Source organism: Oncorhynchus mykiss, chromosome 10, assembly GCF_013265735.2.
Source record: "Oncorhynchus mykiss isolate Arlee chromosome 10, USDA_OmykA_1.1, whole genome shotgun sequence".
Taxonomy (NCBI): Eukaryota; Metazoa; Chordata; class Actinopteri; order Salmoniformes; family Salmonidae; genus Oncorhynchus; species Oncorhynchus mykiss.
In genome coordinates, this window is record NC_048574.1 from 62,223,170 (window position 1) to 62,236,248 (window position 13,079).

At 44.7% G+C, this 13,079-nt stretch overlaps 2 protein-coding genes across 2 annotated transcripts in view; both read left to right on the plus strand.

Moving 5' to 3' along the window:
• The window catches only part of LOC110534464 (zinc finger protein 528), a 115,559-nt gene that overhangs the window by 66,546 nt on the left and 35,934 nt on the right, over nt 1-13,079 (plus strand). The window lies entirely within an intron of this gene.
• Nucleotides 2,736-7,485, plus strand: LOC110534472 (zinc finger and BTB domain-containing protein 18-like). Its single transcript, XM_021619342.2, has 3 exons — nt 2,736-3,283; nt 3,480-3,610; nt 5,866-7,485. The coding sequence occupies exons 1-3, from the start codon at nt 3,013-3,015 to the stop codon at nt 7,093-7,095; spliced, it is 1,632 nt and encodes a 543-aa protein (XP_021475017.1). The 5' UTR covers nt 2,736-3,012; the 3' UTR covers nt 7,096-7,485.

Sequence of the window (13,079 nt, forward strand, 5' to 3'; positions counted from 1 at the left end):
AATCTGTGCTATGACTTAAAGATTGCTGTACACCAGCAAGACCCATCCAACTTGAAGGAGCTGGAGCAGCTTTTCCTTGAAGAAGGGGAAAAGATCACAGTGGCTAGATGTGCCATACCCCAAAAGACTTGCAGCTATAATTGCTGCAAAAGGTGGCTCCTCAAAGTATTGACTTTGGGGGGGGGGGGGTGAATAGTTGTGCACGCTCAAGTTCTCTGTTTTTTTGTCTTATTTCTTGTTTGTTTCACAAGAAAAAAAATGTTTGCATCTTCAAAGTGGTAGGCATGTTGTGTAAATCAAATGATACTAACCCCCCCAAAAATAATTTTTAATTCCAGGTTGTAAGGCAACAAAATAAGAAAAATGCTAAGGGGGTGAATACTTTCACAAGCCACTGTACTCCGGGTATGGGGTGACTGAACACCTTCCTCTGCAACTGGATCCTGGACTTCCTGACAGGCCGCCCCCAGGTGGTGAGGGTAGACAACACATCTATCACACTGATAATTAACATGGGGGCCCCACAAGGGTGCGTCCTCAGCCCCCTCCTGTACAACCTCTATACCCACTACTGCGTGGCACAGTTCCAACTGTATCATCAAGTTCGTTGACGACACGACAGTAGTAGGCCTGATTACCAACAATGATGAGATGGCCTAAAATAGAGGAGGTAGGCACTCTGATGGTGTGATGGTGTGATGCCAGGTATCAACCTCTCAACATCAGCAAAACAAAGGAGCTCATTGTGGACTTCAGGAGGAGCCAGGCTGGACACACCCCCATCATCAATGGGACTGCCGTGGAGACGGTCAAAAATGTTAAGTTCCTCGGCGTGCACATTTCCGAGAAGCTGAAATGGTCAAATCACACAGACACTGGTGAAGAAAGCAAGACAGCGAGTCTTTAACCTCAGGTGGCTGAAGAAATTCTGCCTGTCCCAGAGGGCCCTTGAAGTGTTCTACGGGAGCACCATTGAGAGCATATTGTCGGGCTGCATCACAGCCTGGTACAGCAACTCCACCACCGCTGTCCGCAAGGCTCTACAGAAGGTGGTACGCTCAGCTGAACACAACATTGGGTTCACATTGCCTGTCCTCCAGAATACCTACAACACCAAGTGTTGCAGGAAGGCCAAGAAGATCATCAAGGACCTCAGCCACCCAAGCCATGCCCTGTTCGCCACGCTTCCATCACTCAGATGTGGGCAGTATGGCAAAAACTGTCAGACTGGCTGATAGCTTCTTCACCCAGACCATCAGGCTGCTGAATAGTCACCACTAGGCAGCTACCCCCCCCACATACCCTGGAATTACTACCCACTGCCCACCCATGGACACAGTACACCCCCCCCCCCCCATTAACCTGCACTGTTGGAGAATTTCACCGTACCCTGCTATTACATCCATCAATTACACCTGTGCATGTGACTAATAATCTAGTCAATACATTTACTTGTCTTGGTGAAAAGGTTTATAAGGAAACATGATTCTTATAAACCGTTATGCAGTCTGCAGTCCATGAAGACCTGCTGATATCCAGTGTTGCTGGTGGGAGAAACTGGACCTCTGAAGGTCACATACCCTGGCACCGGATCAGGACCCTGGATCAGGAGCCATTACTCTTCCTTCCCGAGTCGGAACCAGGACCGAACCACGAGGGACCGAGACCCCACCACCACACAGAACACAACCAGTGGACAGGTGGACTGAACAACCTCAGTCCGGTTGGTCATCAGAGAGACAGAGACTCCAGTCAGGGATCCAGTCTGCAGCCCAGACCCTTCTCTTCACAGTCTCAGTGCAGAGATGAAGCAGGGCCTGGGGCTGATAGAGATAGACCCTCCTGTTCCTATGATACAAACACCACAGTATCCATGATGAACAGCGCAGGTCACCCTGGGCTTTAGCCTTCACAGAGAGTGGTGGGAGACCCCCCTAGTGGTAGACTTTCAAGAAGTATCTTCTCCTTCAGGATCTCATTTAATGCCTAGTAACTGAGTTCATAAGAAGCATAGAGTTGGACCTAGGTCTAGCCTTCCTCGGTTACCTTATTTTTACCCCATTAATAGAGATCGTGTTCGGATGGGCATTCACCACAAGAGGTACCTAGCCTATCCCACAGCACACAATCCTAACGATACCCAAACAATGGCTAGAGGTCAAGGAGGGAGCTCAAAGACTAACCACCTGAGGGTGGTGACTCCTGCTTCTACCTCCTCTGGTGTCATTGGGTCACAACGTGGGAAGCCGTGCGTTAGGACACGGAGGCGACTTATGTGAAGAGGCACCAGATTGTTCACACCAAGGAAAGGCAAATCAAGTGCAATTTATGTTACAAGAGCTTCTCCTTCCTGAGTTACCTAATCAGACCTAGGAGTGTCCACAATTGGGAGAAATCAGAGTGGCTGAGATGTACAAAGGGAACCATTCTTTATCTGACATAGTATAGTTATCATGTGTCTTGGGGTGAGGGTAATTAACCACATACCCCTCGTTAACCCTTTGTTAAATTGTCATTTGAAACAGGATTGTGTAACTACCTGTTTTTATAGAGACAGTAAACCTAATCTATTAATATTTACCTTACTGAGCTGAATAAAGTAATATTATTTTGTACTCTTACTAACACAGTATTATTTCTAAACATGAGCTTAAAATATACTGACCGTAGGAGAATTTATGTGTAACGTAATAAGCAGTACCGTATTTCAAAGAACAGCACGCATCATTTTTTATTTTATTTCACCACACCCTTTGACCTATGACTTATGCCAATACGATCCTCTCTATTCAGTGTAAGCGGAAGTGAACAGCGACAACGAACAATTTCCAAGTTAGCATCGTCATTTAGACGTTTATTAACACCCTGGACCTCAAAATATGACCAATTGAACCGTACAGCATAGCATACTTACCTCAGGTAATATTTAATTTGCGTTGGAGACAGGACTTGGGGTTGATAGATGTTATCTAGGTAACGCTGCTAACGTTGGCTAGTTGTAACCGTAACGTTATGATTTTTCACACTCAAATAGCCTCCATTGTGGAGGTGCTAGCGAATGCAGCCGTGGCAGAGATCTGTAAACTAGTAGACGACGACTATGCAGTGTTTCGTTTGGAAATAAATCAAAGCCAGAAAGAAAACGGCGCATTGAGGAGGAAACTTCAGCTACTGGAACTGAAGGTGTCACGGGAGCGCGCAGAGAGGACAATGCGAGAGCGCATCCTCGCCAGTCGTCCCAGAAGTGTCAAGATCCTCGACCGATATAGAGGAATGGCAAGAGGTACATTTTGCCCGGTCCCTCCCTGTATGTGTTTGGATAATATGCAATAATTCCTCTGATTACATAGCGATCTTGCAAGAAGTTACTAAAAGTGTTACCTAACATCCTTGACAATTCTAAACATTGTCAGTAGTGTACAATATACATTTGAGCATTGACGATAGCTAACCTAAGCACCCCTCAATCACTCTCTCAGGTGAAGGACATCTCACTGGACGCTACAGGAGCTTTGGGAAGCCAGCGGGACACAATACATGGAGAGATGACCAACCAATCACATTTGATGAGGGGAGAGGAACCTCAACCCAGCACATCATCACGATAGAGGTAAGCATAATAGTGTGTCAGAAAGGATTCATACCCCTTGACTTATTACACATTTTGTTGTGTTATACCCTTAATTCAAAATGGATTCAATTGCTTTTTTCTCTCACCAATCTACACACAATACCTTATAATGACAAAGTGAAAACATGTTTTTAGAAATGTTAGTAAAATTATTGAAAATTATAAACATAAATATCTCATTTAGATACATTACCGTTCAAAAGTTTGGGGTCACTTAGAAATGTCCTTGTTTTTGAAAGAAAAGCAAAAAAATGTGTCCATTAAAATAACATCAAATTGATCAGAAATACAGTGTAGACATAGTTAATGTTGTAAATTGTAGCTGGAAACAGCTGATTTTTAATGGAATATCTACATAGGCGTACAGAGGCCCATTATCAGCAACCATCACTCCTGTGTTCCAATGGCACGCTGTGTTAGCTAATCCAAGTTTATAATTTTAAAAGGCTAATTGATCATTAGAAAACACTTTTGCAATTATGTTAGCGCAACTGAAAACTGCTGATTAAAGAAGCAATAAAACCAGCCTTTTTAGACGAGTTGAGTATCTGGAGCATCAGCATTTGTGGGTTCGATTACAGGTTCAAAATGGCAAGAAACAAAGACCTTTCTTCTGAAACTCTTCAGGCGAGAAATTGCCAAGAAACTGATGATCTGGTACAACGCTGTGTACTACTCCCTTCACAGAACAGTGCAAACTGGCTCTAACCAGAATAGAAATAGGAGTGGGAGTCCCCGGTGCACAACTGAGCCAGAGGACAATTACATTAGTGTCTAGTTTGAGAAACAGATGCCTCACAAGTCCTCAACTGGCAGCTTTATTAAGGCCAGCATCCTTTAGTCGCCTCTCCACTGTTGACGTTGACACTGGTGTTCTGCGGGTGCTATTTAATGAAGCTGCCAGTTGAGGACTTGTGAGGCGTCTGTTTCTCAAACTAGACACATTACAATATACCGCGACTTATGCTGCCTACCACCGCTCAGTCAGACTGCTCTATCAAATATTAAATCAGACTTAATTATAATATAATAAACACAGAGAAATACGAGCCTTAGGTCATTTATATGGTCAAATCCGGAAACTATCATTTCGAAAGCAAAATGTTTATTCTTTCAGTGAAATATGGAACCGTTCCGTATTTTATCGTACGGGTGGCAACCCTAAGTCTAAATATTGCTGTTACATTGCACAACCTTCAATGTTATGTTGTAATTATGTAAAATTCTGGCAAATTAATTACGGTCTTCGTCAGGAAGAAATGGTCTTCACACAGTTCATAGTCATACCCTGACTCTGCTTGCACTGAACGCAAGAGAAGTGACACAATTTCCCTAGTTAATATTGCCTGCTAACATTAATTTCTTTTAACTAAATATGCAGGTTTTAAAATATATACTTGTGCATTGATTTTAAGAAAGGCATTGATGTTTATGGTTAGGTACATTGGTGCAACGATTGTGCTTTTTCGCGAATGCGCTTTTATTAAATCATCACCCGTTTGGTGAAGTTGAAGTAGGCTGTGATTCGATGATAAATTAACAGGCACCGCATTGATTATATGCAACGCAGGACAAGCTAGTGAAACTAGTAATATCATCAGCCATGTGTAGTTAACTAGTGATTATGTTAAGATTGATTGTTTGTTTTATAAGATACATTTAATGCTAGCTAGCAACTTACCTTGGCTCCTTGCTGCCACCAGGTCCTTTTGATGCTGCACTCTCGTAACAGGTGGTCAGCCTGCCACGCAGTTTCCTCGTGGATTGCAATGTAATCGGCCATAATCGGCATCCAAAAACGACGATTACCGATTGTTATGAAAACTTGAAATCGGCCCTGATTAATCGGTCAACCTCTAATGCACACTGCCAGATAATACCTGTTCAAACAACACACTAAGTCAATTTTATCGATTTACTGCCACCTGCACTTATGGAATGTTTACTCACAAGTATAATTCATTTGCTGATCAAAGATCCTTCCTGATGACCTGAAAATAATTATGTGATTATGTGACCCACAAGAAGTCCCACGTGTTGACTGCTTCAAAACAATGTACGTCCTCAATAGCTTTGCCCATGCTAAAACAGGATTTTGGGCACTAGAGTCCTCTATCTATCTCTGTGGTACATCCTCATTTATTGGCCATAACGGAGCTTGTGCGACTTCCCTGTGATGTTGTTATCCAATTCAACTCATGTACCTGTAATAACCTCCTCTCTTCTTGTGTCAGTCGGCAGATGTTGTGGCGGCAGGTTCTGGAGGATCGTCTCTGGTCAAGCAGGAGAGGACTGAAGGGGAGGACCCACAACACAGCAGAGACATCCAGACTGGAGCAGCGGCTGTAGTTGCACCCCTTGTTACCACGGAGGACCACGTGACCGCGGTGCAGCCCAGAACCCGACGCATCATCACGGAGGTCAATGGAACGCTGAACGCCGTTGTCAAGTCAGAGACTGACACAGAGACTTTAACTGTAACACAAAGGCTCTTACACACAGGATCTGACCACAGATCAGACCCAGAGAGACTGGGGCTGAGGCCACTGGGCTGTCCTGCTCCTGGCTCAGAGTATTTACTTTACGGTAACCCAAGCCCGAGGACTGTTCATTCCCATCGGGACTCAGGTGACGCATTAGAGACTGGCAGTGATCCATCTTGTTCTTACGCTACAGAGATGGACCCTGACAACATGCCCTTGGGTTTAGAGACACAGACTGATCTGTCTAGAGGGGACTGGAACCGGTACAGTAGTCGTGTACACTCTGAAGGGTGCCTAGATAAGAAAGGAGAGGGTCTGGTTGTAGATGAAGTGATTGTGAAAGTGGAGGGCGACGTTCCTCCCACATGGAATGCAGATAGTCACCTAGGAGACGGACACTCACAGGGAAGAGATTTCTTAGATTACAGGGAATGCTTAGAAACAAATCCAAATGTCACAACCCACTCCCCTTTACTCGCGCTCAGAGATCGTGACCTCGTGTCCACATCGATGGGGCCTTCCGATTCACACAACTGCCTTTTTGATCAGGTATTGAACTCAAATGACAGGGCTACAGCCCAGGCTCAGGGAGGGGCAGCCACATCAGGCAATGTTAAAGAGAAACGGTTCCTCTGCATGTTCTGTAACAAAGGCTTCAGCTGCCCCCAGAAAGTGAAGATCCACCAGAGGATCCACACAGGGGAGAAACGCTTCAGGTGTACCCAGTGTCATATGCGCTTCGTCCAGGCTGGTGACCTGAAGAGGCACCAGAGGGTCCACACAGGGGTGAAACCCTTCAGCTGTACCCAGTGTAATATGCGCTTCGCCCAGGCTGGCCACCTGAAGAGGCACCAGAGGGTCCACACAGGGGAGAAACCCTACAGCTGTCCCCACTGTGAGAAGAGGTTCTCCCGCCAGGACCAGCTGAAGATGCACCTGAAGGTCCACACGGGAGAGAAGCTGTTTGCTTGTACGCACTGAGCTACCTCAGGATACACCAGCAGAAAAAAACATTCCACTTTTGAGCATAGAAAGTAACCATTCCACTCGATAGCTTCTGACGTTTAGATCAAACCCTGCATTAAGACTAAGATTAATTTTCATTGTTGTCTGCAGAAAAGATGGAATAACGACAGTAACATTTGGAATAAGTGTTGAATATTCCTGTGTAGAATATTGCATCCAGACATTGTGTGATATAAGGCATATTTCAGCCTAAAAAGTCTAATTAAATTGTATTTGTTACATGCTTCGTAAACAACAGGCGTAGACTAACAATGAAATACTTACGGATCCTTTTCCAGCAATGCAGAGTTAAAGATGAATGTTTTCAAAGTAATTAGAGTAAAAAATAGACAGAATAACAATAACGAGTAAAAATAACATGGCTACAGGGAGTAGCAGAGCCTAGTCGATGTGCAGGGGTACAAGGTAATTGAAGTAGCTATGTACATATAGTTAGGTACTTGGCCTTACAGATAATTATGTGTGGGGCACAGAGATGGGGTAGTCATTTAAAAATCATGTTAAACACTATTATTGCACACAGTGTCCGTATTATGTGACTTGTTAAGCACATTTGTTTGTCCTGAACTTATTTTGGCTTGCCATAACAAAATGGTTGAATACTTATTGACTCAAAACTTTACATTTTTCTATAATTTGTAAACATTTCTAAAAACATAATACCCATTGCCATACCAAGCGGTGTGGCAGCCAGTCAAGATGCTCTCAATGGTGCAGCTGTAGAACTTTGAGGATCTTAGGGTTCCATGCCAAATCTTTTCAGTCTCCTGAGGGGGAAGAGGCATTGTCATGCCCTCTTCACAACTGTGTTGGTGTGTTTGGACCATGATAGATCCTTAGTGACTTGGACACCGAGAAACTTGAAGCTCTTGACCTGCTCCACTACAGCCCAGTCGATGTGAATCGGGGCTTGCTCGGCAATCCGTTTTCTGTAGTCCACGATCAGCTCCTTTGTCTTGCCGACATTGAGGGAGAAGTAGTTGTCCTGGCACAACACTGCAATGTCTATGACCTCCTCCCTATAGGCTGCCTCCTCGTCATCGGTGATCAGGTGTACCACCGTCGTGTCTCAGCAAACTTAATGAGGGTGTTGGAGTAGTGCACGGAAGTTGTGGGTGAACAGGGAGTAAAGGAGGGGACTGAGCACGCACCTCTGAGGGGCCCCCGTGTTGAGATCGGTGTGGCGGATGTGTTGTTGCCTACCCTCCTTGTTGGGATATGCACGTACGGTCACTGTGGGGACGACATCGTCGATGCACTTATTTATGAAGCTGGTGATCAATGTGGTAAACTCTTCAAACAGTCCTGTATGTTAGCATTACCTTCATCGTACCAGTTCCAGGACCACTTGCACTTGTACTTCCCTTTTTGAGTTTTTGCTTGTGTGCAGGAATCAGGAGGATAGAGTAATGGTCAGATTTTCCAAATGGAGGGTGAGGTAGAGGTTTGTGTTTCTGTGTGTGGCGTAAAGCTGATCTAGAGTTTTTTTTTTCGCCTCTAGTTGCATTAGGTAAAACGGATATCAGTTTCACTTCATTAAAATCACTGGCCACTAGGAGCGCCGCTTCTGGATGAGCATTTTCTTGTTTGCTTATGGCACTATACAGTTTGCATCGGTTTGTGCTGTTAAATAGACAGCTACAAAAAATATAGATGGAAATTCTCTTAGTAAATAGTATGTTCTACAGCTTATCATGAGGTATTCTAGCTCAGGCTAGCAGCATCTTGAGATTTCCTTAATATTAGAGATTGCGCACCAGCTGTTGTTAACAAAGACACACCTCCCCCATGAGTTTACCCGAAGCTGCTGCTCTGTCCTGCCGATGCATAGAAAAACCAGCCAGATGTGTATTATCCATGTCCTTGTTCAGCCAGGACTCAGAGAAACATAGGATATTACAGTTATTCAGGTCCCGTTGATATGATAGACTCGAACAGAGCTCATCCAGTTTGTACTCCAGTGATTGTATGTCTGCCAATAGAACGGAGAGCGGATGCGGTTTATTCACTCGGCGACCCACATCAGGGTGCCCGCAAATCAGCCTGGTTTACGCCGCCGCCTCTTTCTCCTCTAAATCTCTGGGATTATGGCCAGGTCAGGTGTAAGTAAGCAATATGTCCCGCGCCGCCGACTCATTGAAGTAGAAATCTTCATCAAAATCAAGGTTAGTGATCGCTGTTCTGATGCCCAGAAAACTATTTTAGATCATAGGAAATAATGGCGGAAACATTATGTACTAAAAAAGGTAAGATCAGCTAAAAGAAAAACACAAAATAGCTGAATTGGTCAGGAGCCCTTAAAACGGCAGCGATACAATCCAGTAGGGCTGTAATGGTATTGTATTCGTACACCTCGGTTCGGCCCGCACTGTGAACCCAAACGAATATATAGGCCAAATGGCTTCACAGTCGATTATAACTGCGATGGGCAGAGATTGTGGATAAAAAGTTAATAGTACTGCTCAGCTGGAATAGCCTATGCAGAGTGGCGGATGTAGCTTTTTGGCCAATCACAAGTCATTAAAGCGACACTACAGTCATATAGTCTCCTTGTGTGGCTAAGTAAGCACTCCTTACTTGCCACTGACAGAGGGCGACATGGGGGTGGCGGAACATAGCTGGTCGGGGAGGGCTCCCAGCTGACTTTTTTGACACTACTTGCCTTCTTTCTGTAAATATGTTACCCATATTTATTGGTGGCTGTTACAGATTTCCCTTCCTGTGAGTTTTCTAACTCCAACCCATCCCCCAGACTGTGCCAGAGAGACTTGGGGATCATAAACTGTCTCCCCCAAACTCCCAGTGACCTCTGCTACCAGGCCACCGATAGGTTGCTAGGGGGCAGGACACCTGACAGTCCTTCTGCCTGCTCAGGTCAGAGCCTTCTTAGTCTCTCTTCAAGTGGACAAGACTGATGTATTGCAGGGACAGAAAAGCACATCCATCTCATATGTCCTCTGGAAATAAAAGTTATTTAGTGTGTGTAACTCTGTGGGGTTGCCTTATTACTCTGACCGGGAAAATCTACAGAGCGCATCACAGGTACTTCCTGTTTGAGCTTCTGTTTGTAAACAGGAAGCAGGAGTGTAGAGTTATCATCTGATTTGCAGAAGGGGAGACGAGGGAGGGCCTTGTACGCTTGCTTGTGGGTTGAGTAACAGTGGTCTAGGACTTTATCACCACGAGTGGCAAAGGACAAGTGTTGATAGAAGTTGGGTATGGGGAATATCTCGTCTGAAAGCCATGTTTCAGAAAAAGAGAATATTGCAGTTACGAGAGTTTCGTTGGTAGCAAATCCATGATCGGAGGTCATCCATCTTATTATCAAGTGACTGGCCAATAGAATCGAGGGAAGTGGTGGCCGGTTTTCCCTTCGCCTTAGTCTCACCAGGGCGCCCGCTCCCATCCCTCTAGCCCGAAGATTGTGTCTTAGGTACACAAAGAGCCCTGGGCAGATGAGTCGAAGTCCGGAATTGAGGTTAATAACTACCAATTTGATGTTCAGAAGTTCTTGTCAATCATAAGAAATGATAGTGAATACATTTAGTGCAAAAATGTAACGATTAACGCCAAAAGAATCACAAAATAGCCAAATGAAGTTGGAGCTTGCAAGATGGCAACCATACAATACAGTACGGCACCATCTTTCATATTTTGGGCCTTCTTTTGACACCGCCTGATACAGAGGTCCTGGATGACGGGGAGCTGGTCCCCAGTCTGTTACATATTGTGGTTGTACTGTGAAGGCTTTGTGATGTTCTCAAATGCCTATTTCATTACTCAACTACTTAATTTTTTCCCAAGACACTTTTAATGAGAATTTATGCAGTTGATGGAGTTTTGTGTAGTTTTCATATGTTGTATTTAACTTGTTTATGTTAAATAAACACAAAATTGAACTTTTCATTCTAAGACTCATTGAGTCGGTTTATTATACATCTTTTGTGGAAAAATTCTTACACAGGGACAATCAAATGAATCATTGTTTTGGGATGAATTGGAACGCCGACTGCAAGCCAGGCCTAATCGGCCAACATCAGTGCCCAACCTCCCTAATGCTCTTGTGACTGAATGGAAGCAAGTTCCCACTGCAATGTTCTAAGTGTAGTGGAAAGCCTTCCAATAAGAGTGGAGGCTGTTATAGCAGCAAAGGGGGACCAACTCCATATTAATGCTCATGATTTTGGAATTAGATGTTCTACGAGCAGGTGTCCAGATACTTTTGGTATGCTAACTCCTGTAAAATGGGTAGGCAGAGCAGGCAGTGGCCCGGTTGCGTGAACCAATCGCAGTAAATTCGTAACGAGGAAAATCTGAAGCTTTGTGGATTAGAGTGTACCAGATAGCTGTTTGGGGCTCTAGCGCCTTGGTGAGGGCGCCGTCCCATCCCCCTTCTTCTCTAAGACCTAGAAAGTAAAGTAAATCATTATTATACTGACTGATCTCTAGTTAAATGGAGAGGGTTCTCCATAACAGATCCAAGTTATCTTTGCCATGTTGAGGAAAAACACATCTCAGAACCTAAAAAGGGCTGAGAGGGTTTCACAGTGAGCCCTGGAACCATGTTCTCCCGTAGGACAGGGATGAAAATATGGTTAGGGTTCCCCCCTGCCTTGTTGTCCATAGCAGTGGTTTTCAACTGGTGTACTTGAGGAACTCTCAGGTGTGCCCCAAAACTATGGGACTCCCAATCACGGCCGGTTGTGATACAGCCTGGAATCGAACCAGGATGTCTGTAGTGACGCCTCAAGCACGGAGATGCAGTGCCTTAGACCGCTGCGCCACTCGGGAGCCCATAACAAAAAAGACTACAATTTACATACATTTAAAAACATTAACATGTAATGTATGTGTGTGCATCTATCAGTTACACATACATGTTCAGTACATACACACACAACAAGTAGGTCACATGAGGTAGGCTTCATGCCATAAGGTGTTGCTTTATTTGTTTTTTGATCATCTAGACAGGTGGAGACCTGGTCCTCGATCAGGACTTCTACTCAGAGACTCTTTGTGGATACAGTCCCAGGTCTTGAATCATTTTGCATTAAGTGTGGGACCATGCCTTTGAATTATCAAACCATTAAAGTGTCAAGTAATCAAATCAACTAACATGTTTGCATTGTACTCATAGCAATCCCTCATTGCCCAATCAGAAGATGCTCCAAAGCAGGGTGCTCATATCAGATGTCTTGATTCAACATCCTCTCACGCTGTATCTCTTACAGTCAGAAGACATGCAGGATGGGAAGCCTGATCTGCTGCTGGTCAAAGATGAGACAATAGAAGATGGACCAGAGAACATTGACTTGCTGAGTAGACAAAAGATGGCCGACGCATCTTAGCCTCCCGCCAACCATCTGCAGGAAGAGGTTTTAACCCATAACAGGTGCTGCCTTCAGCCTGCATTCTATAGGATCTATTAACTGGAACATGGACCCTGTGACAACACAGACACTCCCTGTCCTTCATCATCTTCACATACTCCTAATGTTAAACCAGACCTCAGATAATGCCAGTGCCTCAACGCTAAGTAGCTACACAAGCCCTTTGACAAATAACAGTAGTAGAGGCGGAATCAGTGAAGGTGGCAGCACCAAAGAGAAGCGCTTGCTGTGTTCAATTTTCTCAAACTGTTGGAGGATGCACATGGGGAAGAAATCAATTGGCTGCCACCTGTGCCAGGTCAGTTTCTCCCACTTGTCCAACCTGAAGAGGCACCAGAGGGTCCACACAGAGGGGAAATCCTACAGCTGGCCCCAGTGTGGGAAGAGGTTCAGCATCAGGTGACGATGCCCCCGAAGGTCCACACAAGAGAGAGATTGTTTACTTGTACTCACTGAGGGAAGAGGTTCTCAGAGAGGAGCTACCTCCAGATACACCAGCAGAAAATGCACAAGGCCCATGTACAGAGTATAGTGACATGTAATGTAGTA

What these genes read in the sequence shown, in the direction of transcription:
- LOC110534472 (XM_021619342.2), top strand. Translation starts at nt 3,013, where the DNA reads ATGATTTTTCACACTCAAATAGCCTCCATTGTGGAGGTGCTAGCGAAT. An exon ending in ATATAGAGGAATGGCAAGAG is followed by an intron (nt 3,284 to 3,479) that starts GTACATTTTGCC and finishes TCACTCTCTCAG; the next exon opens with GTGAAGGACATCTCACTGGA. An exon ending in AGCACATCATCACGATAGAG is followed by an intron (nt 3,611 to 5,865) that starts GTAAGCATAATA and finishes TTCTTGTGTCAG; the next exon opens with TCGGCAGATGTTGTGGCGGC.